General features: G+C 40.9%; 3 protein-coding genes across 5 annotated transcripts in view; 1 reads left to right on the top strand and 2 right to left on the bottom strand.

The window, feature by feature from the left end:
* Positions 1 to 777: 777 nt before the first annotated feature.
* LOC134188562 (uncharacterized) lies at positions 778 to 6,729 on the bottom strand. Of its 2 annotated transcripts, XM_062656738.1 has the most exons (11): positions 6,579 to 6,729; positions 5,705 to 6,525; positions 5,533 to 5,653; positions 5,373 to 5,452; positions 5,185 to 5,305; positions 3,815 to 4,468; positions 2,121 to 2,860; positions 1,809 to 1,926; positions 1,613 to 1,698; positions 1,398 to 1,550; positions 778 to 1,331 (listed from the first exon to the last, which is right to left on the bottom strand). In XM_062656738.1, the coding sequence occupies exons 1-10, from the start codon at positions 6,598 to 6,600 to the stop codon at positions 1,434 to 1,436; spliced, it is 2,880 nt and encodes a 959-aa protein (XP_062512722.1). In that variant the 5' UTR covers positions 6,601 to 6,729; the 3' UTR covers positions 778 to 1,331; positions 1,398 to 1,433. The 2 variants fall into 2 exon arrangements, with proteins under 2 accessions (XP_062512722.1, XP_062512715.1); XM_062656731.1 differs by having other exon boundaries at positions 781 to 1,550.
* A 452-nt stretch (positions 6,730 to 7,181) lies between these two features.
* LOC134183607 (glyoxylate/hydroxypyruvate reductase A-like) lies at positions 7,182 to 9,765 on the top strand. Its single transcript, XM_062651195.1, has 10 exons — positions 7,182 to 7,321; positions 7,392 to 7,567; positions 8,015 to 8,148; positions 8,212 to 8,300; positions 8,371 to 8,470; positions 8,544 to 8,664; positions 8,907 to 8,971; positions 9,027 to 9,111; positions 9,171 to 9,215; positions 9,288 to 9,765. The coding sequence occupies exons 1-10, from the start codon at positions 7,213 to 7,215 to the stop codon at positions 9,372 to 9,374; spliced, it is 1,011 nt and encodes a 336-aa protein (XP_062507179.1). The 5' UTR covers positions 7,182 to 7,212; the 3' UTR covers positions 9,375 to 9,765.
* Positions 9,766 to 9,881: 116 nt separating this feature from the next.
* The window catches only part of LOC134183581 (cell division control protein 45 homolog), a 17,505-nt gene continuing 2,219 nt past the window's right edge, over positions 9,882 to 25,167 (bottom strand). Inside the window, exons 5-23 of one of the 2 annotated variants that reach the window (XM_062651166.1) lie at positions 24,620 to 24,700; positions 24,457 to 24,561; positions 24,176 to 24,222; positions 24,066 to 24,114; positions 23,940 to 24,001; positions 23,816 to 23,866; positions 21,016 to 21,075; positions 20,903 to 20,959; positions 19,051 to 19,182; positions 12,896 to 12,994; positions 12,783 to 12,846; positions 11,430 to 11,480; positions 11,310 to 11,365; positions 11,110 to 11,248; positions 10,971 to 11,054; positions 10,848 to 10,905; positions 10,734 to 10,785; positions 10,171 to 10,247; positions 9,882 to 10,103 (exon numbers count right to left, since the gene is read on the bottom strand). In XM_062651166.1, the coding sequence (XP_062507150.1) occupies positions 10,036 to 10,103; positions 10,171 to 10,247; positions 10,734 to 10,785; positions 10,848 to 10,905; positions 10,971 to 11,054; positions 11,110 to 11,248; positions 11,310 to 11,365; positions 11,430 to 11,480; positions 12,783 to 12,846; positions 12,896 to 12,994; positions 19,051 to 19,182; positions 20,903 to 20,959; positions 21,016 to 21,075; positions 23,816 to 23,866; positions 23,940 to 24,001; positions 24,066 to 24,114; positions 24,176 to 24,222; positions 24,457 to 24,561; positions 24,620 to 24,700 (1,392 nt within the window). In that variant the 3' untranslated portion in view covers positions 9,882 to 10,035. The remainder of the gene's footprint in view (positions 10,104 to 10,170; positions 10,248 to 10,733; positions 10,786 to 10,847; positions 10,906 to 10,970; positions 11,055 to 11,109; positions 11,249 to 11,309; positions 11,366 to 11,429; positions 11,481 to 12,782; positions 12,847 to 12,895; positions 12,995 to 19,050; positions 19,183 to 20,902; positions 20,960 to 21,015; positions 21,076 to 23,815; positions 23,867 to 23,939; positions 24,002 to 24,065; positions 24,115 to 24,175; positions 24,223 to 24,456; positions 24,562 to 24,619; positions 24,701 to 25,167) is intronic. The other variant, XM_062651173.1, reaches the window with a different exon arrangement.

Below are 25,167 nucleotides of genomic sequence, written 5' to 3'. Positions count from 1 at the left end.
CGATTCTTTCCACACGCATGCAAACTAGTGGAGATTTATTCGAACTCAACGAGACGCGACGACTGCAGCTGGTGAGTAAAGAGCAGTTGATCAAGCAGGAGACAGATGTGATGCAACTGCAACACTGCAAGTATATTATTGTGTGCCTCTTTAAGACAAGTCAGCTACAAAGTACTGACACAATTCTACTATAGAGGCAACTTGATATTTACATGCAAGTATATGATTCACGTCCACTTGTGTCTAAACAGCACGCTACATATTGAAAGACCGAGCAGGACGAAGACACTTGGTAGGTTTCCCAAAACGAGAAGGTTTGTTTGTATGGCTAGAACTACTTGTCTCTGCAATACATTGTTGTATGCAACTTGAAATCCAGCACCAAAAGGATACAATGCTTTTCAAGTTCACGCAAACATTATTATTTGTAGTTCGTAATTAATTAATTAAAAATAGATCAGTAGATACCTCAATGGTCATTTCATTAACCGACAAACTCCCTCTTTGGAATGATCTTATCATGCACCCAACAGTATGCGAAACCGTTAGATTCATACCTTCTTGTAGCATAAACAATTAATTAAAAACATTATCATATGTTAGTCCAAAACCGTTAACGATTATATAAACAATTAAAATTAAAAACATTATGTTAGTGCAAAACAAAACATGTCTGCTACATGCATGTGGTTCTCAATGCTTGTCCCAAGACACTTGCAAGCTTATTGTCTTTGGCAATGCCTTGTTGGAAAAAAGGTGTGCCTAGAATGACCACGCCATCCATCCAAGATTAATTTACCTACTAGGCTAAGACAAGAAAAAATCTTTCTACTGTAAAGTACCCTAAAAACAGCAACACTCTTTCCCATCTTCTACATAAACCCTTCCTCAGACTAAAAGTTGTGATGTGTCACTTCCGCAGATGTTTGTGTACTGTAGCCATACAAACCATGAACAGATCCTACAAAACGCTTGGTATGTCAGTTCACATACTAAATTTACTAGGTTGTTGTTAAAAACTATTCAATACAATACAATGTCATGGTTATTCAACGTCGATGGTCTAAAAATGTTCAGTTAATCAAAAATTAGCTGAGACACCGTGTACACCTTCACTCAGCTAAACCATTCATTCTTCTCTAGCACACTTCATATGCCATTATGGCTAAAAACAGTGAACGACAATCTTTGTCACAGTTTAAACAACATTACACAATTAAAATATACAAAATTTGTTCCTACTCCCATGACATATTTACACCAGATCATCACTACATATATAATAACTGTTCTCTCTTTCTGTCCTCTAGTCAATTTAGTAACCAACACAACTATAATTAACATTTCATGATGACGGTACAGCATTAAACGTTAACTTGTATTCAGTAAGTACAAACTTGGATTTGGCATACACATTCCGATATTGAAGAAGTCTATAGTCTCTCAGAACTGTCACTATCCAGCTCTCTTTGAAGCAGATGTTCAAGACAGATTAGCTTATCAAGACTGGCATCATCAGGAAGAAAGATTGTTGCAGACTGACGGGCGTTCTATAGTAAAGACTAAACAATAGGCAAGTTTGCTGTGAAGAGGTAAAGTAACTGCTTTATACCTCAAACTCTTCACAAAAGCCAAGTGAAGTGTAGAGACGTTGTGCTTCAACATAATGCCATACTACACGTTGAAAGGAGCCCGATGCTACAAACAGAATCAAATATGCAGTTGTGTATCATGGCAAAATTACAATATAAACTTATCAGTATAAATTCACAAGTGATGAATATTAACGTAATCTCTACATGTGTTACCTGTTTTAATGCGACGATATTTAGAGTTGTTTGGATTCTGTATAATATTGGAAATTGATCGTCGAATCATACGAAAAGCCAAATTGACATCTGGTTCTATGACACTCTTCAATAACGTCTGTTCAAGAAATTCAAACACTGTCAACAACAAAAGTAACTGTGTGTGTGTGTGTGTGTGTGTGTGTGTGTGTGTGTGTGTGTGTGTGTGTGTGTGTGTGTGTGTGTGTGTGTGTGTGTGTGTGTGTGAGCAGATGTAACATGCACCAAGATTAGCCAATCAGTACATAAGGTTAGCTAGCTGACAGATCATACCAACTGTTTCAGCAAAGACTCTTCCAAGCTTGTCTGGCAACCAGTCAGAGACTCCCTTTCATCTATTGTCCCTTTAATGTCATTGTCAATTAAACACGACCGTTTGAATTCACACGTTTCATGTTCTTCACTACAGTATGCAGCAGCTTGATCTGGAAGATGACTAGCATGTTTAAGATACTGCTCAAATTTGTCTCCAATCCATAATATAGTTTGATCAACCTGCATGGCTGCCACACCCAAACTAAATTCTGTGCTCTCAAATGCATAAAACAAACTCTCCAGTCTATTTCTAAATGGTTCCATAAAGAATGGTCCAATAAGATGAGGTGTAAACTGATCCCTTGTCAGTACATTACCAACTTCATTCAACCATTCTGTATCTCGATGGCCAAAACTCGTTGCCTTCCACATAAGCTCAATGGAGCGTGTCACAGCAAATAGCCTAGCAATGTCCCCAGAACTTGCCAACATTTCTCCTCGAAGAACATCAGTAAAGCTCCAAAGATCTTGACTCAGTTTTGCACTTCTTGTTATCTGTGACCAATCTGCAGTCTGTTGGCAGAGTTGTAGCCATTGATCTTTTACCAACTGATGTTGGCAAACTCTTAGCTGCCTGAAGTGGTACATAATTTTAGTAGTAAAGTCTGCTGGTAAGGCACTACTGTAACGTATAGCAACAAACGCATCCACAACTAATCCAGCAAGACGAACAGCAAGCCAAACAGCCTTTGCCACTCCTACAACAACAACATTCTGACAACTTGAGAACATGTCACACACACACACACACACACACACACACACACACACACACACACACACACATGAGTGCACACACACACACACACACACACACACACACACACACACACACGAGCACACACACACACACACACGAGCACACACACACACACACACGAGCACACACACACACACACGAGCGCGCACACACACACACACACACACACACGAGCACACACACACACACACAAGCACACACACACACACACGAGCACACATACAAACACACTCACACAAGTACACACACACACACACACACACACACACACACACACACACTCACACGAGTACACACACACACACACACACACACACACACACACGCACACACACACCTCTGTCTAACAGTTTCACCATTTCTCATTAAATGCAACTCCCAACGAGTTAAACATGCAGCTTTAATCCTCTTTTCACTCCTAATCTTACCAGCTGTTTATATAACAATTTTTGTCCTTATATGTATAGACTGTTGTTATCAGTGCTTTCTGGCCTGTCAACAAACTAAAAGTAACTTCAGATAAACAACTACATTATGACGTACTGTATTCTAAAGATTGTAGAATTGATGTAAACACTGGAATCTACTTTCAAAGCCCCAGCTCCTCACACAGCTATTTGGCTAGTTAATTAAGACGATTTCATAACAGCAACATGTGCAACTTCTATCTCAAACTGTTAACTGTAAAATGTTTTGTACATGATGTACGTAGCTGTAAGTGTTGCAAGTGTGGTCCAGATCAATATTTGCATACAACCTCAATCATAATAATCAAAACTGACAAGAAGTCATGCACTTCCATACCCGTGTCAACATATGCTATACTCCACATCGTAAACTGTCAATAAGGCCACTGCTTACACATGCATCATAAATCTTCTAACTCACGTACCTGCATTGGCAATTGTATCAGAATCCCGTAAAGCAGAGTTAAGTGGAGAGATGACTCCATTATGAGATGTCACGTACATCCACAGCATCTCCTTCAACATGATGGATGCCATGTCGTGGTCCGGACCATTAGCTGCTAAACCGTTAGAAAGCTCATGAATAACTTCAGCACGTGCCATAAATTGACTCGACAGACGATCAACTGGTAGATGTTGTGGTGTGAAGTAGTTCAATGATGGAAGAGTGCTTGTAGCATATTGTGTAGTAGCATGTACTGTGAGATCAGCATTAATTTCTGGCACATATGTCAAGAGTCTTGTCAAATACGTAAAGCAAGTCAACTCAACAGAATCAGATCCTAAGGTCTCACTCATGGCTTGTTGCACTTTATCAATTAAAGATAGAATCTGAGAACGAATACTTACATATTCGCTTTGTGTCATTTCTACGCGCAATCGACCACGTATTGCTGCTTTGATGTCAGTCCATGTTGAGCTTAGTTGTACAATACGTCCAGTCAGTGATTGTTTAGTCAAAGCAGTCTCAAGCTGCACAATTGCAACATTAGAGGCAACATGATTACGATCCAAGTCGATGAAAGCCACGCCAATAGATGAAGCTAGAACAACTGCAGTACCCAATCGATCAAATGGCACTTCAGACCAAACACAAAATGGTTAGTAATACATGTAACTGAAACAACACATTACATAACAGTCTTTATGCCACAAAACATTTCTATGTCAGCTGTGCAGTTCTAGTGTCATCCTTACAACTTGAAAAAGTCCTTAGAGGATACAAATGCAGCCAAAAACTACATCAACCAACAGTACTATTGTCCGTTGTACCATGCCTCCACTGATTACTAATGCCTGGAAAGCAGAAAAGCTTATACTTGTATTTGAAAACACTTCCCTTGTTCTAAATGATGGTACACTATAATAAATACAGTAGACTGCACAAGTGCAGTTGCTACCTAAATGTTTCATTCGCTTCCACTACTAAGACACATACGTATCAGCTGAACAACAGATGTGAAGACTAAAATTCTGAACATGCAACATACAAACACGCTGATCATAGAGGTCCAAACAAGACCTTGAACAAGCGCAAACCTGCCACAGAAACTAAATGCCAATACTAACTCAAAATATTAATATTATCAATTATTTGTAAAATTACAGTCTAATAAACCTGACAGTATTGTGAAATGCTCTGTAGTAACACAAATGCAAAAATATATTCCCAACATTCTTGCTGATTTGTTTTTCAAATGTCAGGTCACAGAGCATACAAGTTCCTTTTGCATTTCATCACTTTTTAGAAGACAAATTCAATTTAAAAAGCATTATCACCAATCTGTATTTGTACCTTCGACTCGTGTACCAGTATATCTGTCACCACTCAACACATCTCTACATTCACTCAATAGTTCCCAAAGACGATAAACTTGACCCAGTGACATTTCCATTGGAAGAACCAACAGTCCATCCTGTGCACAAAGTAAACACAAAGCTGTAAGTTTTAAGACTTTTTAAACGCAAAGTCGTTACACTAACATGCTCAGAGAAGTTTGCCAAAAACAACAAATTTCTGCACTGCTCGTGTTGCCATATTCTCTCATAAAATCTAGGATGATCTACATCATGCACACAAAGATCAACAACTTACTAGTACACAAATGTGTTTATTAAAGAAGATAGCTGAACAATACCATACCAATTCGTATACGTCTGTACTTTGCTTCCTTAGGAGTATCAATGATTGCCGACAGACACTTGAGACACATAGAAGAAAAGTCACCAAATGCTTCAGCTGACATGATGCTCCTTAATCTCTCCTACAAAAATATAATCAAGCAAAATCACAAAGTCAGTTAAGAATTTCTAACTATATGTTGTTTCATGTCATCTGTTGAGCTACGATCCATTACTGTAGAACTCCCTAAGCTGTTAGAAGGTGAAAACAAACGTTTTACATACTCGCTGTCTAAGCTCTTCTCGATTTGATATTTAACTTGTGACAGCATTGTAGAGCTAGAGGAGGCACTTGAAGAACACAGTGGCAAGGAACCACCTTCAGCCATAGATGTCATACCATCTGGTTTGCTTACAGTGATGTCACCTAAATCTTCAGAAAAATTAAGATGTGATCCAAAATTGTTACAGATCCAACTGATGGTCTCCTCAAACTCCTTCATTGCAGCAGGATCATCCAAACCAGTAGACAGTCGAAATGCCATCTGCACATTCTTAGTCAAAGTGTCACTAAGCAAATGTCTTGGCAATACATCTAAAGAAATGTCCGCAGGGCACACACCAAATTCACTAATAGCTGCAAAGTCCCCGTAAAAACAGGAAGTGCGAAAGACAGACTTTGAAACCCACATTTTGAACTGATACCGCCATATGGCAGCACAATCCGCTCCAATAACAACACCAATTTCCTTCTCCAAAGCCTCAAACAACTGCTTCAGTGCGACACACATTTCTGATGCCGACAAGGGAATCGTCTGCCAAGAGCAAGTCATTTCACAGAGCGAGTCCCAAATCCGCTTCACTTCAGGGTCTCTGCAAACATTCAAACGTAGCCCTAGTGTCTCCACGTCTGTACGTAGACTAGTGCGAACAGTCATTTTCGTGGCAATTGCGTAAAAAGTCTCACACAAATGTAAACAAAGTTCGTTAGTCGCCCGAACATTCGACTGGAAATCTAGACATTTGGGCATGTATCGATTCAACAGAATAAAAAAGAAATTTACGCACCTGTTGAGGCACTCGCACTCATAATATGTCCTAAACAACTAGAATCTAGAGTAGAAGTCGGCGAACTTACAATCAGTTCATCGAGGGAATCACAGACCGTTACTGCGCTCGCGCTGGGACTTCGAGGCTTAAAGCAGCAATTCTGACGACTTGGAAATTGTGTGTGTGTGTGTGTGTGTGTGTGTGTGTGTGTGTGTGTGTGTGTGTGTGTGTGTGTGTGTGTGTGTGTGTGTGTGTGTGTGTGTGTGTGTGTGTGTATGCCCATTTCAAATGCAATTTATATTCGTTACATTATGAATACCAATTTCTGCATGCAATCTTTCTGTGCGGTTCTTTCTAATCCACTCCACTACTTCACTGGACAACGAAGAGAGCCCATGCATACTTTGGCCATTGATGGAAACAAAGTTGAACTCAGTGCCACAATAGCTTTAATAAATTCATAAATAAATTATTTAATAAATTCAATAAATGGCTAGACATGTATCACTCAAAATATCTAGATGTAGGATGTAGGATATCACTTATTCAATAAATGGCTAGATGTATCACTTATTGGACACGTGGTCCATGACATCATCTTGCACACGTGGACGATAAAGCTACTACTGTACTGTACTGGACAGTGTAGACCATGCGCGTTGCTGTAGTCACTGTACTTCGTGGATTCATGGAAATCGATTTTAACGAGGCTCCTTTTCAAATCCCTGGAATCTACGTTCAAAAAATTATTCCGAATACTGGTAATTAGCGTTGTCTGCATATTAATTGCAGAGATAAACAGTGCCCTGAAGAACAGCTGTACTGTTACAGTTAGTGACTCTTCGCTTTTCAATTTGAGAGAAATGCTGGATGGGGCAGAGATAGTAATTGGAGATCCTGCGCTGATTGGTCCTCACTGGTACAACATGCCGCCTAGCGTCAAATGGATACAGTCAACTTGGGCTGGTGTTGACTATCTCTGCAAAAACTTCGTCACTCCAAGCAAGGTTTGTGCTTTTTGTGTGTAAAGTCCGCGTCTAATAATTAATAACTAATTAATTAACTATGACTTTGGTCATTAGATACTATTAAAAGCAGTTCTATGTAAATGGAAACAAACAGATGGAAACCGTTTGTTTTGGTAAAATTAGATATTACGGTCTATGTGTTTCATTCTGCAATTTTTGTACTACTTTATTTATCTTTTCCTTCGCTTGCCCACTCAGCTGCTAGTTTGGGCAGGGAGTATCCGGTCAGAACACCCACCAGTCAATGCATTCACAATTCTGTTGATATCCTATAATTCCATTTGACCTCTCCCAAAGAGGGTTATGAAACAACCTACCTCTCAGCTTCTTAGAAGAAGCAGAAAAGGTTATGATGTGCACCCATATTCTTGTTTAATTAATATATATCATTATTGCTGTGCTTGTGCAATATGTCACTGTTGTTAGCCTTCACCGCAATTTGCTTTCACACGCCTGGGGTCTGGTTTTGATGTTCCTATGGCAGAGTACACACTTGGTCAGATAATAGCAATGGAAAGACACTTTCACCACTATTGTCACGATCAAGCCGAGAAGAAATGGTGTGACTTTATGGTATCAGTATCCTTTGATGAGTGACACACTAAAGCATCTCATTATTACAGGGTATGGATAGAATGTGAGTATGGAGGACATAGAAAATTGGAGGATCTTACAGTGGGCATACTGGGAGCTGGCATCATCGGACAGACCAGTATTTCAATAAATATTATGTTAATTAGACTCGTATTAAATGTAATAATTATTGCTTTCTGTTATCGAAGTTGCTAAATATTGCAAGTCCTTGGGCATGAAAGTATGTGGCTTAGTTCGGAGAGAGATTCCTGTTGACCAGCTGAGATCTCCCTTCATTGATGAATATTAGTAAGATTATAACAGTCAATAAGACTGATGTTCTCAAGACGTCTAACTAATTTGTGGTGTTGTGATGATCCAGCCTTACACACTCACTGCCTGATCTGCTTCAATGTTGTGATTATATCTGTAATGTATTGCCTAGTACAGAAGCAACTCGAAACTTGTTGTCTGACAATGTGCTTTCAAGCTGCAAACCAAAGGTACATTAAATCTATACCAGAGTGCTGTAGGCTAGTTGACCCAGTCTCTTTTCCTCATCATTCATTCCTGAATTCCATCGTCACTTGCGAGGATCAGGACAAGAGCAGAATGACTGGGATGAGTCCATACCTTCATTTCCTGCTGCTTGTTCATCCCTGCATGTGCTTGTTGAGATGTTAGGAAGCTGCTAGTGAACCTTGCATGGTGCACTTGACTCACTATAACGATTTCTCATGTCAAGGCTCGGTTCATCAACATTGGACGAGGTGATGTTATCAATGATGAAAGCTTGCTTGAAGCATTGAGGTGAGTGAATCATTGGTTTTCTGTGGAAACTACTCTGATATGCAATTTATTATAGGCAAGGTTGGATTGACTATGCTGTTTTGGATGTCTTTAACACAGAGCCATTGCCTCGAGACAGTCCACTATGGAACCATCCAAGAGTATGCAGTTGACAGTATGTGAAAGTCAATTAACATTCAATTTATACTTTGATTTCTAGGTTACAATCACACCTCACATTGCAGCCGAATCTGCACCATCACTAGTAATCTAATATAATAGTAACAGATTTATTTGGCAGTTGTTCAATTTTGTTGTTTCTTGTTAATTAATATAGATCATGGAGACATTCAAAGAAAACCTGGAATTGTATAGACAAGGAAGGGAGTTGAAATATCAAGTTGACTGGACCCAAGGCTATTAGCACGAGAAACCAACCATAGACTACTGGATGATGTCATACAATTTTGTGATATTCAATTTTTCATTCTTTGCAACAACCATATTTATACAACGATTGGCAGAACGACTGCTAGGAACTGTTATATCTACTAGAGAATTATCTCTACAATGCCTTTCTTTGACAAACTACCTCAATCTGAGGCAGATATGAACAATGATGATCATCAACAGAAAACAGCCAAATATGACATTATTGTACTGAAGTGTGAACCTTAGTCGGTAGCCCTCTGTCGTCTACTTTCCACTAAGAATTCAACTGTAATGGACACTTGAAGAGATACACGTACATTGCATTGAATCTACAATATATGAATAACACCAAATGCTCATGCAGACTATAAAGCAGCATAGTTTACATGCACTTCAACTGCACTGCTTTTCTTAACTTCTACCAAATGCTGCAACACTCTGCAACCAAATAAGCTATTATGTGCTACCTAACGTTTATGTTTGTGGGAATGGTTGTGGACTGCACCGTATGTTGACCCTTTACAGACACATGCAGTCTTTATTAATCAGTCAATAAGTATAATATAAATTGAAGTCAGAGCGTCAAGCCCTTGTGCTCCAAACTCTGTTGCTACTAAATACATCCACTCAATTGACTCGAATATTTGGTGGGTTCAAGTACTCAGCACATGCGACAATGCGTCACAAAATTCCATACGATCATCCATTTTCAGTTCAATAACTACAGAAAAACACAGCACATGGACATTAAGCACACGAAAAAAAACCAGACAGTAGCACATTGATACCTGCAGCATCAAAGCTGTCTTTTTTAGCCCTAACGTGACTCCTGGCTGCAGCATGCTCAAATGCTCGACCCAAAAAGCTAATCACAAAATCATTTCAAAACTATTGTAACACAACATGAGCTTTCCAAACAAATATTATCAAGCAGAAGGAGAAGAGCCAGGCTGCCTTACATCAACTAACACAACCAAGACTTCAGAACCTAGACCAGTGTATGACATTGATTCATAGATGCAAGAATTCTCTATAGTAGAACGTATACGTATAATGACATTGTTCATTGCATCAGGCACATCCTATTGTATCATTCGATCGCGTTTCTATCCCTCTTTATATTGTGCAGTATATGTATCAATGCTAAAACAAAAATTAATAGCAAAGCATGCACACACACACACACACACACACACACACACACACACACACACACACACACACCACAACTAGTTTGACAACACATCATGCTAGTACCAATAATTGAACGATTGGCCTTGTGATTATTATACATCACTTACATTGAAAACACTGCAAACAACAATGCACACTACCAATTCAATAATTTTACCTTCTGTGCTGCTCTTCCATTACAGATGGTATTCCAACAATAAGACAAGTGCCTGAAGACAAGAAATGCTGACAATCAAACAAATTCGCTCCACTGGATTACATTTTCCATTACCTTGGTCGGAATCCAATGGAACAGACAGAACAAACGAAAGCTCCTTTGCTTTCTTGGTCTAGAAAACACCCACAAGAATCAGCTGCATGATCAAGCACCTGAGCAACAGAATAGTGAACGTACGGTCAAGTTCCACGCATTCATGAGAAATCTTGCGAGCTGAAACAGGCTGCTTGACGTCATGAAATACTTCACGTAAGGCATGCTCTAGCACACACTCGATATGAAACAAAACGACAGACGACTCTACTGCCTGTCTAACCATATCCACGTGAGCATAAATAAATTGGCCGGCGTTTATCGGTTGACGCATATCAATGAAAGACTTTACTTGACGAGAGACTGCAACTTGCTGGTCCTGAGCCAATCGCAGACCTTTCTGAAGTAGATCTGTGTTTGTTCTGAGAAACACATGAGAAACTGAGATAGCTTGACTATGAAACATCGACAACGTTGTGTTACCTCGTTAGGGCGTCAAGAGCCCCGTGAAAATTGTCAGTGACAGACTGGCCTCTGTCCTAGAAGGAAGTCAGCAGAACAATGGCAAGTTGAATAAGTTGTGAACTGATGAGGCTAACTGACCGGACTGTGCAACAGTGCTGAAAGACAATGAGCCATATCTTCTGCACACACCTACGTTGACAAACGCGTTAGCAAAGTGTGTGTGTGTGTGTGTGTGTGTGTGCATGTGTGTGTGTGTGTGTGTGTGTGTGTGTGTGTGTGTGTGTGTGTGTGTGTGTGTGTGTGTGTGTGTGTGTGTGTGTGTGTGTGTGTGTGTGTGTGTATTTCACTTAGGGAGCATTCATAATTATTGTAGACATTTTCTCAAGTGTACACAGCATATGCTGCAGCAGGATAGAAGTTGTTGTACGCGTTTAGGGCAAGATATAAATGTCGATGACCTCCTTTGGTCCAGAAGTAAACAGAAAGTAATACTGAAGTCAGGATGTCGCATTTACACCAAGATGTGCTGTGCCTGTAATTGATAACTATCTATTGCATGTGTTATGAAGCATTGTAACATGCACTAGCTGTCCATCACACTTGTTTAATTAAACCGCACACGGCATGGGACAGTAGGTACTCTGTGGTACTGACAGTCCTGTCAAAGAGAGACCATATGTTTTTACATTACAAATAGTCACATATGACATGAGCATACAGAGTGGAATATAAGGCAAAATTTTGGTCGAACATCGTGCTCTAGGTTGACCTGACATTTTAAATTTTAGGCATTCATTCTTATTTGATTTTTAACACAAAATTTCTTGCAATTATTGACATCAACATTTAGTTCAATTTCTTTATTTGTTACATCCTATTCACTACTGTGGTTATTTGCTATCAAAATATAAACTGTTACAGTATTACAGTATTGTTAATTTATCATTGCACTCACACATCTGGAGATCATCAACTCTATAAATTATTAATTAATAGATCTTGCCTACTGCTTCCATCAGTTGTCGTCTAGACGTTTGGATATCTCATTGATTCCCTACCATCCATGCAACAGCTATTATGCCTTGACCTTCATGTAGGTCAACGACTGATGACTGACCAGTTATATTCACTCTGGTCGTAATGCCCAGTCAGACCAGTCTGGCCATAGCCGGGCCGGTTTTCAAAAATGCACTTTAGCCAAACGCTTAATGGCACCAACTTCCGTTTTAAGGTTATAGCCAATTAAATAAGTAATATATTTCTACTCATGGCATTACTGTGTACGCCTACCTAATAAAGTGCGTTACATCACCCCGCCCTTTAGCACACATTAGGCCAGACCGGTCATCTTTCCTTCCTACGTCCCTGCATGACCAACATTTTTACGTACACTCTGAGGATGGGAGGGGTATCCAGAAGAGTGTATGATGTGTATGCATGCTGAGAAAATATCGAAAATTACGGAAGACCCCTTAGTGACTTGGACTTCACCTTATTGCAATATCCAAACTGAGTGTAGAATGTTCCAACCATGATCTTATCAAGTCTGTGGAAACTACAGTTACCAAGTGACTTAATACTTTCCAACAAGATCGTTGACTCACCCATATTTCTCTGCCAACTTTGTGATCCACTCCTTCACGTTAGTTTTCATTTCGACATCCATGCAGCTAAACTTCTGCTTACATTGACTCAAGGGAACGCTGAAAGAGAAGAAAAAAAAGTTATTGTATGCCTACACATTTATCGTTCACCACTTGTCACTTTAAAATGTTATTGAATTTATTGCATGTGTTGGTCCCATACATAGATAGGTAAGTACATACATTTTGGGGGGTTACAAGAGCATCCAGAGTCCAGGTTAACAGTCACTTGCTGTGATGTAACTCTAGAACCATCAGTCACTATGCACTTGCTGTACTTGTTTTGACAGAAACGGCACTCAATAGAGAGAGGCAATTGCATGTGCGTTCCTTGCCTATGCCTAACGGAATTATGTCTGTACCCATCCTGTACTTGAACTCTTGACCCAAATGTAGTGGATGTTTCCATTCTCCAAATGCACTCTCTAACCAATTGAGCCACAGACGCCACACATACACACACACACACACACACACACACACACACACACACACACACAACGCGAGCACACAAACACGCACGCACACACACACACACACACACGACTACTACTACTACTACTACTACTACTACTACTACTACTACTGAGAAGATATGGTGTATTTGAAACAATAGCAGACTACGTATACACAAACGGCAACCTACAGCGAATGGCAATAAACTATTACTACTACTAAACAATTACTGTCATATACAATAGTACAACTTTTACTACTACTATGTCATGTACAGTAAAGTCACTAAGCTGAGGAGGCCAGGTGCCCCTCAGACGTAGCCAGGAGAATATTGTTTTCCGGCCTGACGTAGCGTTTGCACCTGCTGCCCCTGATGCACATTATGGAAGCTCTTAGGAGTGCGAACCCGAGTCGACATCTTAGCCAGTTGATCACGCTACCGTATGGAGTGTCCTTTTTCTCAGATATCATTGAGGCCAGCTTTTTGGTAAATGACGTTGTAAGCTTGCTCATGCCACCAGTGCAAGAAAGGATAATAGGTGTAAAGGAAGCATTTTCTACTTTTCTCAGTCTTTCTTCATATTTCCTTTTCTTCTCTTGTTCCTGTCTTCTATAGCATGATGCAACTTCAAAACATGTGTACGAGGTGGCATTGGGGTTAAACACCCGGACATCAAAATATGTCTTCTCAAATCTTCCTCCCCAAAAACCTCTTGCCGAAATGTCTAATCTTGCATCATCATCTCGACTGCTTGAACGTAAAGAGAACGTCTCTCCACTTAGTGATTGCAACGTGGGCTCCGTTTCCACATCATGACAGACATCAGACAACAGATGAGAAAACATATCTCGGATTTCATTATGGCGTATAGTTGGAAAGCCTCCCGTGGGGCAGGACATAGCATGCTCCACTGACATTTTTCCACCGCAAGGGCAAGATTCACTCATATGAGGGGGGACCCATCCATATCTGAGGCATAGAGCATCTCTGAATGCAGACTTATGTAATGAGAAGCCGTGATCCTCCAATGGCAGCACTGTGAGCCAGTTTGATGCCCCCTTTTCATTTGCTAACTCGAACATTCTTTTATGTTGGTGTGAGAGGTTATCTCGAACATTATCAGCAAGAGTTTTGATTTCTAGCCCTTTGTGCTTGCGAATTTGCTTTTTGAGAGAATCCTGTTGATCTGGGGCATCTCCTAGAGTGATCTCCTGATTCAAAATGAAGTCAACAAGCGGTGCAGTCATCTTTCGAGAGTTTAAGTATTCAGAAGACAATGAAGTTGGATCTGTGATTCCCAGACCACCAAGTCTGGCTGGTAAGGAGAAGAGTTTTCTTTCCAGTTCTCCAGGGGCCGAACGACCAGTTATAGCAGGAATCAGTTGAGATTGTATTGATGATTCTAAAAGCCCAGCAAAAGTTTTGAAATTCTGATTTGTTCTCGCAGTAAAAATCCACCTGCCCAGAAGACCGTGACTTAATGCGGAATGAGCTGCTTGTGGCTGACTTTGGGCAATGGAAGCCAATTTGTCAATCTGACGTGTCCAGTCTAAGATTGCATCACTGAGATAGCCGTTACAGAAATTTTCAGTTCCCAGTGCAGCTCCTAAATACTTTCGACCTTCAGAGGTGATGTTCACAGCCGTTTTTGAGAACACACGTTTGGCTTCTTCAAGGCAATTCGGTTTGACGATCAACCAGGATTTCTTGGCATTTGGAAAGTATCCAAATTTTTCTCCATGTATGGAGAGTTTCTCCCACCATTGTTTGACTGCTTGTATCTTTCCTCCGGCTGCAGCATCATCGGCATACCAGACTTGGGTGCTGCCTTCTGTTTGTACTTTTTTCAGCAGAGGTACTGTGGCCAAGGCGTACATTGCCATCGCGAGAGGATCTCCCTGTGTGGTTCCCTCACGCGACAATAAGACTTCCCCACCAACGAATAGGGGTGAAGGCTGTTGATATGTGTTGAGCAATACGGTATGAATTGCTGGACAAGTGCTTGAGATGTTCTTTAGAGCCAATTGACGGTTCAAGCTATTAAAGGCATTTGTTGCATCTACAAGTAGTATGGCTTCCGTATTGTCATCTTCAAACAATGACTGCATGGCATGTATTGCAGCCTCACACCCAGCAATCTGTCCTGCACAAAGCTGCAAGGTTCCGGTTGCCGAGAGCACGTCAGACTTGACCACAGAAAGAACCGCCTTTCCAATAATTCTTCTAACTGTCTCACACACACCAATTGGTCTCACCCCAGGATTTTTGTTCAGAGGTACAAGACGACAAGCCACTAGAGCTGAGATACCGTCAGGATCTACTATCTCTGTTGAAATTCGACGAGCAACAGCAGCTAGAGCATTACAGAGATCTTTGGAGGAAGTGTGAAATCCCGTACAGAGGCGTTTCCATTGAGTCGAGTCAAGGCCAGAAGGACCAGCTGCACCAGAACATCGCATTGCTGTATTCCTGATCAGTTGTCCATCAAGAGAATCAAACAAGACAGGATGGACTGGAGAAGCGTTCTCTTTAGAATTCACAACATAGTCAGGATCGAGGGAAGAAGCATTTGGATGTTTTTCTTTGAGTACATCTCTCACGGTTTTTTGACTTGAATTTGTCAGGTAGTCATCCAGGTGTAAAAGACCATTAGCACCTTCATCAGACAGTAAACGCATAGCAGCATTCAGATTTCCTTTCTTCAAATGACCAGCGAAAACGTGAGGAAGATCGTCGATTTTGGTTGCCTTGTTAGAAGACCTACTATAAGTTAGATGTTGTTGGATCGTCTTGGCTTCATACAACAGAGCCTTGATATCACCCGCCTTCCAGGCTTCTAAGCGACGGGTCAGACAAGAGACATGATCAGGACCTCTGGACCGCTTGTGTGGCTTCTGTAGCAGAAGATGGGGCATCACCATAGCAGCAGTCAATGAGACACACTCAAGAGCAGATGCACTTGCATACGCATGAAACAATCTGGCAAGTTCGGAGGCGAACATTTTACCAGTAGAACCGTATGGTACTTGAAATAAATTCCTTCTCCAATGAACAACTTCTTGGTAAGCCTGTTCTATTTGACTCATCACTTCAACACCATTCAGTGAACCCCAACTGAAATTTGGTGATGCCATCACTCTGTAAGGAAGGCGTTCATGTAACTCTAGGGAAGGAGAAGCTGTTTGATTTAAGTCATGAATGTCTTCATCTTCCTGGGTGTTAGATATCATATCGACAATGTGAGCGACTGGTGAACTTGTCTGCTGTTGCAATTTAGGATGGACCCTGGACTGTTCAAGTGTCTGCTTTTGCGATAACTTAGAACAAGGCAGTTGCCTTTGCGACAACGAAGAACAAGGTGGGTGCAGCTGGACGGCATCGGAATAAAGCATTCTTGTTGCAGCAGTAAGGACACTAGATTCTAGACTGGATGAAGAGAGTGCTTTACCTCCTGGAGAACTAGACCGAGCAACAACCGAAGCGTAAGACAGTGGCTTATCATGACCTGAATGCTGATTCACTGGCGAGTCCATGATTGTAGGCGCCTGATGATCATCACTTGACATGCACGGCTTCGTCGGGGATATCTTGCTAGAAGTGGTACCAGCAGTTTTAGGACGTTGTAGTTGATATTTCCCTCTTGCTTCCCAGTTTTGGCAGCGGTTGTGGTTGAGTGGATTGCAATTTCTACAGAATTGGCCCAACTTGGCACAGCGACAGTTCATACAGCGGCCGCTGCTGTTGCATAAGCAGCATTTAGACATCACCGAGAGATCGCTGGACAGTTGAACACTTAGGAGTAGAAGTTACAATTTAAATCTCAGACCAATATGTTAAGGAGTAGACAGTGACGAGGCTGAACAGAACAGGAGACTTTTGAAATTCAAATCTCGGTTGACCGTTGAAAGAGATTTTCTGTCCCCCACACTATAGAATCGTTGTGGATCGTGGTGAAACCAAAAACAAACTAACGAAGTAATCCTCAAACCTAGGAACGAACGTAAACTGAAATGAACTGGCAAAATGTTACCGAATGATGCGCGCCGCCATGACAGGTCTACATCCGGGACTACTACTACTACTACTACTACTACTACTACTACTGCATACAGCTACCAGGTATCTGGTCACATGGCCCCACATCAGGAGCTGCCGCATCATCGACCACGCCACCCGTATACTGGGGAACAAAGGTAAAAAAGTCCACCAAAGTTCAAAAGCAATAGATGTAACATTCATAATAAACTACAGTTCCCTCCTGTCTCTTCTCCTGCCACGTTGCCGTCCTCGTCAGTCATCCATGCTCTCACCTTCACTATCCATACATCCATCTTCTCTTCTACACCAGCCATCCATGCTCCTGTCTTCATCAGCCATTGCAAAAAATTCAACCATCCAATGCTCAATATCGCATACCACCAATGTCAATCAAAAATTATTGCTTAGATCTCCAAACCATCACCATTGTTCTATGTGCAAAATGAGATAGCAACTGAGAGGAAAGCAAGTCCTCTGCAGTTGTCCAGAAGAGGTTTGATGTGAGTGACGCCATCAAACCGACGTCCCGGACTCACGATCAAGACTGGTCCCCTTATGTGTGCCTAGCTCCTCACTGATCATATCTGGGCATCCAATAGGTGGTTAGAGTTAGAGGAGACCGGACGAAGACAAACAGCAACAGAGCACAACGTACTCTGGACGCTGCCCTGATGTATCCGGGGCATCCATACATAGGTACAGACATTACTTAGCGTGCTCGTGTTTGTGAGCCCTATCTACACACCCTATTGGGCAAAGCACAGTTGAACCTCTATAATTTTTTCTTGTTGAAATGTTCTTTCTCTTTTCTATTCTCAGGGTTCTAGCCAGGCATGCTAAGGCCATTGTATTGTCATTGGATTTTTTGCCTCATAATAGCTAGTAATGACAGATTCCTAGAGTGTGGTAAAGTAGGCATCCAAAACCACCCCAAACCAGCGGTAATTTGTTTAATTTTTTTCCGGAAATTTGCAGACACGTACATGCCATGCTCACATACCAGACTTATGTGTCACGCCCATACCACTACGCCTTCCAAAAATCCTGGCTAGAACCCTGATTGTTATCACATTAGGTTGTACTGTACAGTCCTGGTTATCCAGACATTTCGATAATCCAGACAAGTTTATTTCCGCCCGAAAAGCACATGTCTTTCCTGTGTTTCCCACTTGACGTCATTCCAACATGGAAAACTGTGAGCCTATACTCCAAAATTGGAACCAAAGAGGACTTCACATCTAATTGCTAAATGAGTGTAAACATGTTGAGTTGTGTTGACACAATGTTGCTGCATATTAATTAATTAAACATTTGTTCATTATGTACTTGACTGTCAATGTATGACTGAGACTCAAGGAGCCGAAAAGTCCTGACAATCGAGGTTGTACTGTATAGGGTTAATTAATTAAGGTGTCTTGCTGAATGACGCCAAGCTGCAACGACTACAATGAATTTTACCAGCATATCAAATTTTATAAACCACTGACCATACCATCTGAGCTACAGCCCATTATCTGACATATCTGTCTGCCTGTAAGTGATAAACTAATGTCTGTCACCTACCTGCTCTACAATTCTATTTTATTGTCAATTTCTTGTGAATATGTGGTACAGTACTAACCCAATATCTGCTAGAAACTCTTGCAGCCGTTTCTGTCCTCTCACCGTCCAGACTCTGAATCTACACGACGTGTACTCGGAGTGATAGAGGCTGTCGTACAGTGTCCAATGTCGATACAGTGTCAAACACAACCTACAAGACAGCTGATTAAGTCTAAGTTCGACAACCAATCACACCGAACAACCTAAGGTCCTTGCTATGACACTAAAACCTTACTTACCATAAAAGATAAAATATTGGCAGGAATTTATTTTGGCGGATTTTTCAGCGTGTGCCAATATAAAGTCCCCCATTACTTTGGCCACCAGGATATGCTGACGTCATCACTCATGTGGATCAGACATGAGGCGCTACGTCACGTGGATGAGGCCACGAGATGGTAACCCCTGATTGCCGTCTGTTGTGCCTACCCTGTCTAGCAGGGAGGTTAAACATGAGAATGAGGCTGTGATACCAAAGCTATCAATGAAGCAGAAGGAGTCATGTGGCATACATTCTTTGCACTGACATAGCAATTCTTCATCAATAGAATAGTTGGAGACCAGTAAGTACCCTACTGCTCCTAATGTTTTTCGAGTAACAATCTTTTCAAAAATGTTGCCTTTGAAAAATAATAGAATAACAGAAAAAATAATATTTTAGTCTCGAAAGTTTTGCCTGGGCTTTCGGTTTTGCGCGTGTGCATGAAACATTGTCAAAAATGGCTGCTAGATGAAAGTGTGCAGCTTAAGATGCCAACTAGAAATGTTTAGATAATTGAATCAGTTTGAAAGAATAAATAAACAAAAAATTAAATAAAAAATGACTAATATTGCACATCAAGACCTCAAAAAAATTATGATTCGTAAAAAATTGTAAACCATTCTTGGAGTCTCGAAAAGAATTAGTCTTGAAAAACATTAGGAGCAGTAGGGTAGTTCAGGAAATGTCATGGCCACGAACGCAGCTGTCAATCGCAAATTTTTCCACAATGCAGACACTTACCGTAACTAGTGGGTGTGGAATATCGTACATATATCAATTATCCAACAACGATGTCCAACCGCCAAAATAAAATCCTCCAATATGCTTTCCGTAAATTTCTTAGCAAACCACCAAAATAAAGTTGTTTTTCAGGGGGTCTGATGATAGGGAGTGACCATTTTCAAACTCGTCTGAGATTTTGGCAAGATCTTCATATTCTCAAAATTTCCTATTGATATGTTGAGTTGTTCAATAGATATCGTGTTTACACACACACACACACACACACACACACACACACACACGCACACGCACACACACACACACACACACACACACACACACACACACACACACACACACACACATCTAAATCCTAACTGTCAGGAGCTGCCTCTCAGAGGTCATGCCCCCAGCTGTTAAGCTGGGCCCTGTGCGCTACTCAGGGAACTCTGGGCCTGCTCTAGCAAACTCCTGAAGCCGGGCCAGGCACTCGCAGGAGCACCGACTTGTGAAGCCAACTGTGGTGTGAGCTCCCAAAGTCTCACCAGGACCCCAGTGGCTGATGTTATGTCACAGCTGATGACCGCTTAGGACCCCAGTCAATGACCAGGTACTCATTTATACTCCTGAGTCGAGAGAAGCAAATGTGTGTTAGTTTCTTGCTTAAGGAAATTATGCCATAGCTCGCCATCACTGTGACTTAAACTTGCAACCCTTTAAGGTCCCGGATGTAAACACTCCATAAGATGACTCTCTAACCAACTGAGCTATCGCGCGTGCGCGCGCACACACACACACACACACACACACACACACACACACACAACTTCGCTCTGCTGTGCTATGTGTGCTATAAATATACAAATAACTGATATACGTTCCTTACTCGTTGTCAAATACAATTTTCCTTGAGTTAACCGAAGCCGCAGCGCCTTCCGTGTCGCTAAACGAAAAAACCCAATTTAATGCAAAAACAAGTTGAAACAATTAAAAACCAACTTTCTGCATAATCTCAACACGTGGTTGTGAGCGTTTCCTAAATCTGTGACATACTTCTCTCTGTACGAAAAGAAATAGACACATCATGTAATATTGCAATTGTAGCTACTTATTTAATTAATTTGCTCACTCATTCATTCATTAAGTGGTGGCAAAAACAAATAGCAATTCACTGAATCCATGTAAACTAAGAAAGTAGTGTGTCACAGCCACCTTTATTGCAGTTGCTCAAAGTGCCATTGCAAAGTCAAATGCTAAGCCACAGCATCAACAAATTCAGTGTTCGTCAAATCCGGACAACCACAAATATTGGATGGGCAACCAAACATGCATTTGCAGGTAGCCCAAAACAACTACACACTGTTCGAGCAACATAGCTGTTCTTTGTTAAGATCTAACAGTTTCTGTTGTCGACAAAGTGTGCACTGTTCTTTCCCAACGGTCTAGTGTTGATCGGCAAGAGTGAAAGGCGTGACTAGTTGTAGCTATAATAATGTCTGCTGTTCTCAGTATCAATTGCAATACTGGTCTAATGTCATGCAGTAACAATTTCTTGCATTACAATTAACAACTACTACTACATTCAAGAATTTCAGTTCGTCTAAAATTCTTAGTCTATATTCCAAAATCAGTTGTCTAAGTGCTTTTCCTATTAAAATTAATGGCAGCAACATATTTAAATGTAATTATTGATACAATTAAATATAAATTCTTAATATCAAAATTTTTGGGGGTCTTCTTTATGAATCAGTTTCTGCATGTTTATGACGGGCAACCTAACATTTTCCTGGACAACCAACACATGGGTACATTGTAGCCCAAGGACAAGTAACAGGTGTAGCGATTGACGCAGGAATGTTGTTACCGGGGCAATGGAGCCAAACTTGGCTCCAGACACGGATCCTTTGGCTCCAGAAGGCTCCAAGCTAACAGTGAAACTAAAAATTTAATGTGTCTCTGTGCTGGAGTCCGGTCCCTGTCAATGCCATGTCAGAGTCTTGGCTCTGGGTCGTACAAGGCTACACGGAATTTGATGGCGGAGGGTACCATAACAGCACGTGTATGTACTATGCCAGTTATGACCCGAGCTGACATTAGTGCATAGCAACACTCAAATTTGGCTCCAAAATTGACGACCACCTGCAACCCTGTCAATGATGAACACTGAAATTGCTAACAGATTTCTTGAACATCATAGAACAGTAACTGTGAATGAGGACAGGGATTAAGGTCGAGCTTCGCGAGACAACTAGTAGTTCTAGATGATGTCATGAGCGAGATCAACTCGCACCACTTGTGTCATCGTAATGTACACAATAGTAGCTCAGTGTCGTGTTTTAACTTATTTTTTGCAACTGGTGATGTCACATTTGCCTAATCATCGTCAAGTATATACATACAGTATTGCAAAGACAGAAGCTAAGGGGCCGTCCGTAATTTTCGTATATTTTATAAGTACAGATTTGGACAAATTGCTGTTGACTCACCCACCCACCGCAAATTCCGTCCCTAAAATAATGACTTGACATGCCATTTTTAAATATTTTAAACAGAGTCAGCTGCGACATGATGGCACAATGTGAGAACAGCTAATTGTTTGATTGAGTTCTAATCAAATTGCTGGTGTGAACATTGCAACATATAGTGTTCAAGTCTCCTGGACTGCATTCTACTAGTAGCAACTAAAAGTAGTCTGAAAGAGACAAGACAAGGATATGATAACATCCATTGAATTTCATATTTTAAGAATTCGGATTTAGGGCCTACCCACCCACCCCTTTCGTCCCAAATCCGGATTTATAAAAAAAATACGAAAATTACGGACGGCCACTAACATAAGTTGTTGAGTACAATACAATAAACTATATGAACTAACTGACGACAGTTCTCACAACAAACAACAAAAACACTTCAAACATTGGACAGTCTACTCTCAGCCACAGCCAAGAGAAGACTCCCAGTCACGTCAAAGTTACGTTTTCTTGTTCTGCATCCTCTCAGGCATATGATTATTGATTGAAGAATGCAGAAGGGAGAAAGCTAGATGACATCGTATCCAAGACATGACCATGCTGTATCATGCTTTTCAGAGATTAGAGAAGCCAGCCTCTTTAGACATTTGCTTGTCAAGGACTGGCACCGCCTGTGCACGAGAAGATGAGAGATGCAAATTATTATTATGTGGCAAACAACTAAACGTTGAATTGTTTTAGTTTTGTTAGACTATAACATCTGTTAGTACAGTAGACCCTCAATTATCCGACTGTGTGTGCAAAGCAGAAATGACGTCACAAGCCCGTTTGCGTGCAAGCGCAGTGACAACGTGCAGCAATGGCGAAAGATACAGAGGTTCAGTTTGGTGATTGTAGTTTGCATATAGTACACGTAATACGTCTTCGTGTGCAATCATTCTATCCCTAGCATATCGTACATGTTTCAAAGTTCATATCACATACATACTGGGACTCAAAAAGTGGAATGGAACTCCGAAGTACAGTTGAAACTCCGGCCCTTCAATTATCCATTCTCTTCACTTATCCAACCCTATTTCTCTGTGGATTGCCCAAAGGGGTTGGATAAGCAAGGGTCTACTGTAGTTGATATGCTTAGATATGTACATACATAGTATAATATATTGAAATACATATTACACATTTATTTATTATTAGTAAATGAAGGTATGTTCTACTCGCTTCAGAGCTACGTGCGCATGTGCTCGTAAAGTCCCTTGTAAGCACCAGAAGTAAACCCTACCTATTATTGTTGTTGTTGCACACCACTAAACCAATCAACTGCTTACCGGTCAATAAGACAATTTACATATTGATCTGCTAGCCCTACAATGCCGTACCTACAACCAACACAAATTAAGTTAAAACAACACCAAGAGACAATAATAGACTTCGTTCTTGTGTGTTAATTACCACAGCAAGTCCACGTTGTCTTTTGATAATTTCCAACCCAAGTCAAACATCAGCAGTGCAGACTAGAAATGGGCAATAAAATCAGAAAGTCACAATGAGGATCATCGTATAAGTAGAAATCCTTACTGCCGTTCCTTTGTGAGCGTAGTAGTAATACTTGTGTTTGATCTCATCTCTGCATTGACAAATCGATATGTCACAATGTCATGAAAACGTCGTAATGTCGATTGACAAACCGTCTTCGTAGCCATAATCTCCTTCTCCTCTGACGTTGATATCGAGTCTAATGAAAGTATACAGTATAGTATGCATCTCTCAAACATCTGACCGTACATGTGCTGAGACTATGACAGCAAGCAAAGCTGCAGCATGCAATATTATTGAAATTGTAATTCCACATGGACACACAATACACACACACACACACACACACACACACACACACACACACACACACACACACACACACACACACACACACACACATACACACGCACAATTTTCACAAACAACATGCCTCTTTTCTGTGGGGTCGCTTAGCTGCTGGTTCTGTTTCAGACTCGTGTTCCTTTTCTTCTTCCTCTTCCTCTTCCTCTTCCTCCAGGTCAGACCTACCTTCGTCCTACAACCATACATTCCTCTCATATCAGTGAGATTATCAGCATTTGACACAAACCCACATCTTCGGAGTCTGAGCGATAAATATCATCAAACTCCGGCAATTCAAATGCTTCAGTCTCGGAGTCAACCAATAGTTTCACCTTACAACAAATCATGTAGTCACTCACATGCAGTTGATGCACACCAGTGCTTGAATAAGAGATGACAAATACAGTAAAGTCACTAGGATTTTTTGAAATATTTAGCGGCCAAACTGTAAGGGGTGGGGATCTAAGCAAAAGTTAAATTTTCATATCATTGCCTAAATGTGCCACAATGGTATCATTCAAGATCACCACTGGTAGGAACAGCAAGTAGCCAAGGACACAGTCATCCAACCTGCTATGAAAGATAAACCTGATTCACAATATTGACGCTGATGCACAGCTGAGCATCAACATGAAAGACACCGCCTTGATGCTGGCGGCATCCTTTGATGTTGACGCTGACGCTGACATAGAATTGTTTATATTCCAGCGTCAGCATCAGTGTCAATATTGTGAACCAGGCTATTGTATCATACCCTGTGTTTGCCTGTCTTCTGTGCCCTAATTAACAGACTCCCTCA

Source organism: Corticium candelabrum, chromosome 1 (genome assembly GCF_963422355.1).
Source record: "Corticium candelabrum chromosome 1, ooCorCand1.1, whole genome shotgun sequence".
Classification (NCBI taxonomy): Eukaryota; Metazoa; Porifera; class Homoscleromorpha; order Homosclerophorida; family Plakinidae; genus Corticium; species Corticium candelabrum.
The sequence above is the reverse complement of the archived record's forward strand: the minus strand, read 5'-3'. Positions and strand labels throughout refer to the sequence as shown.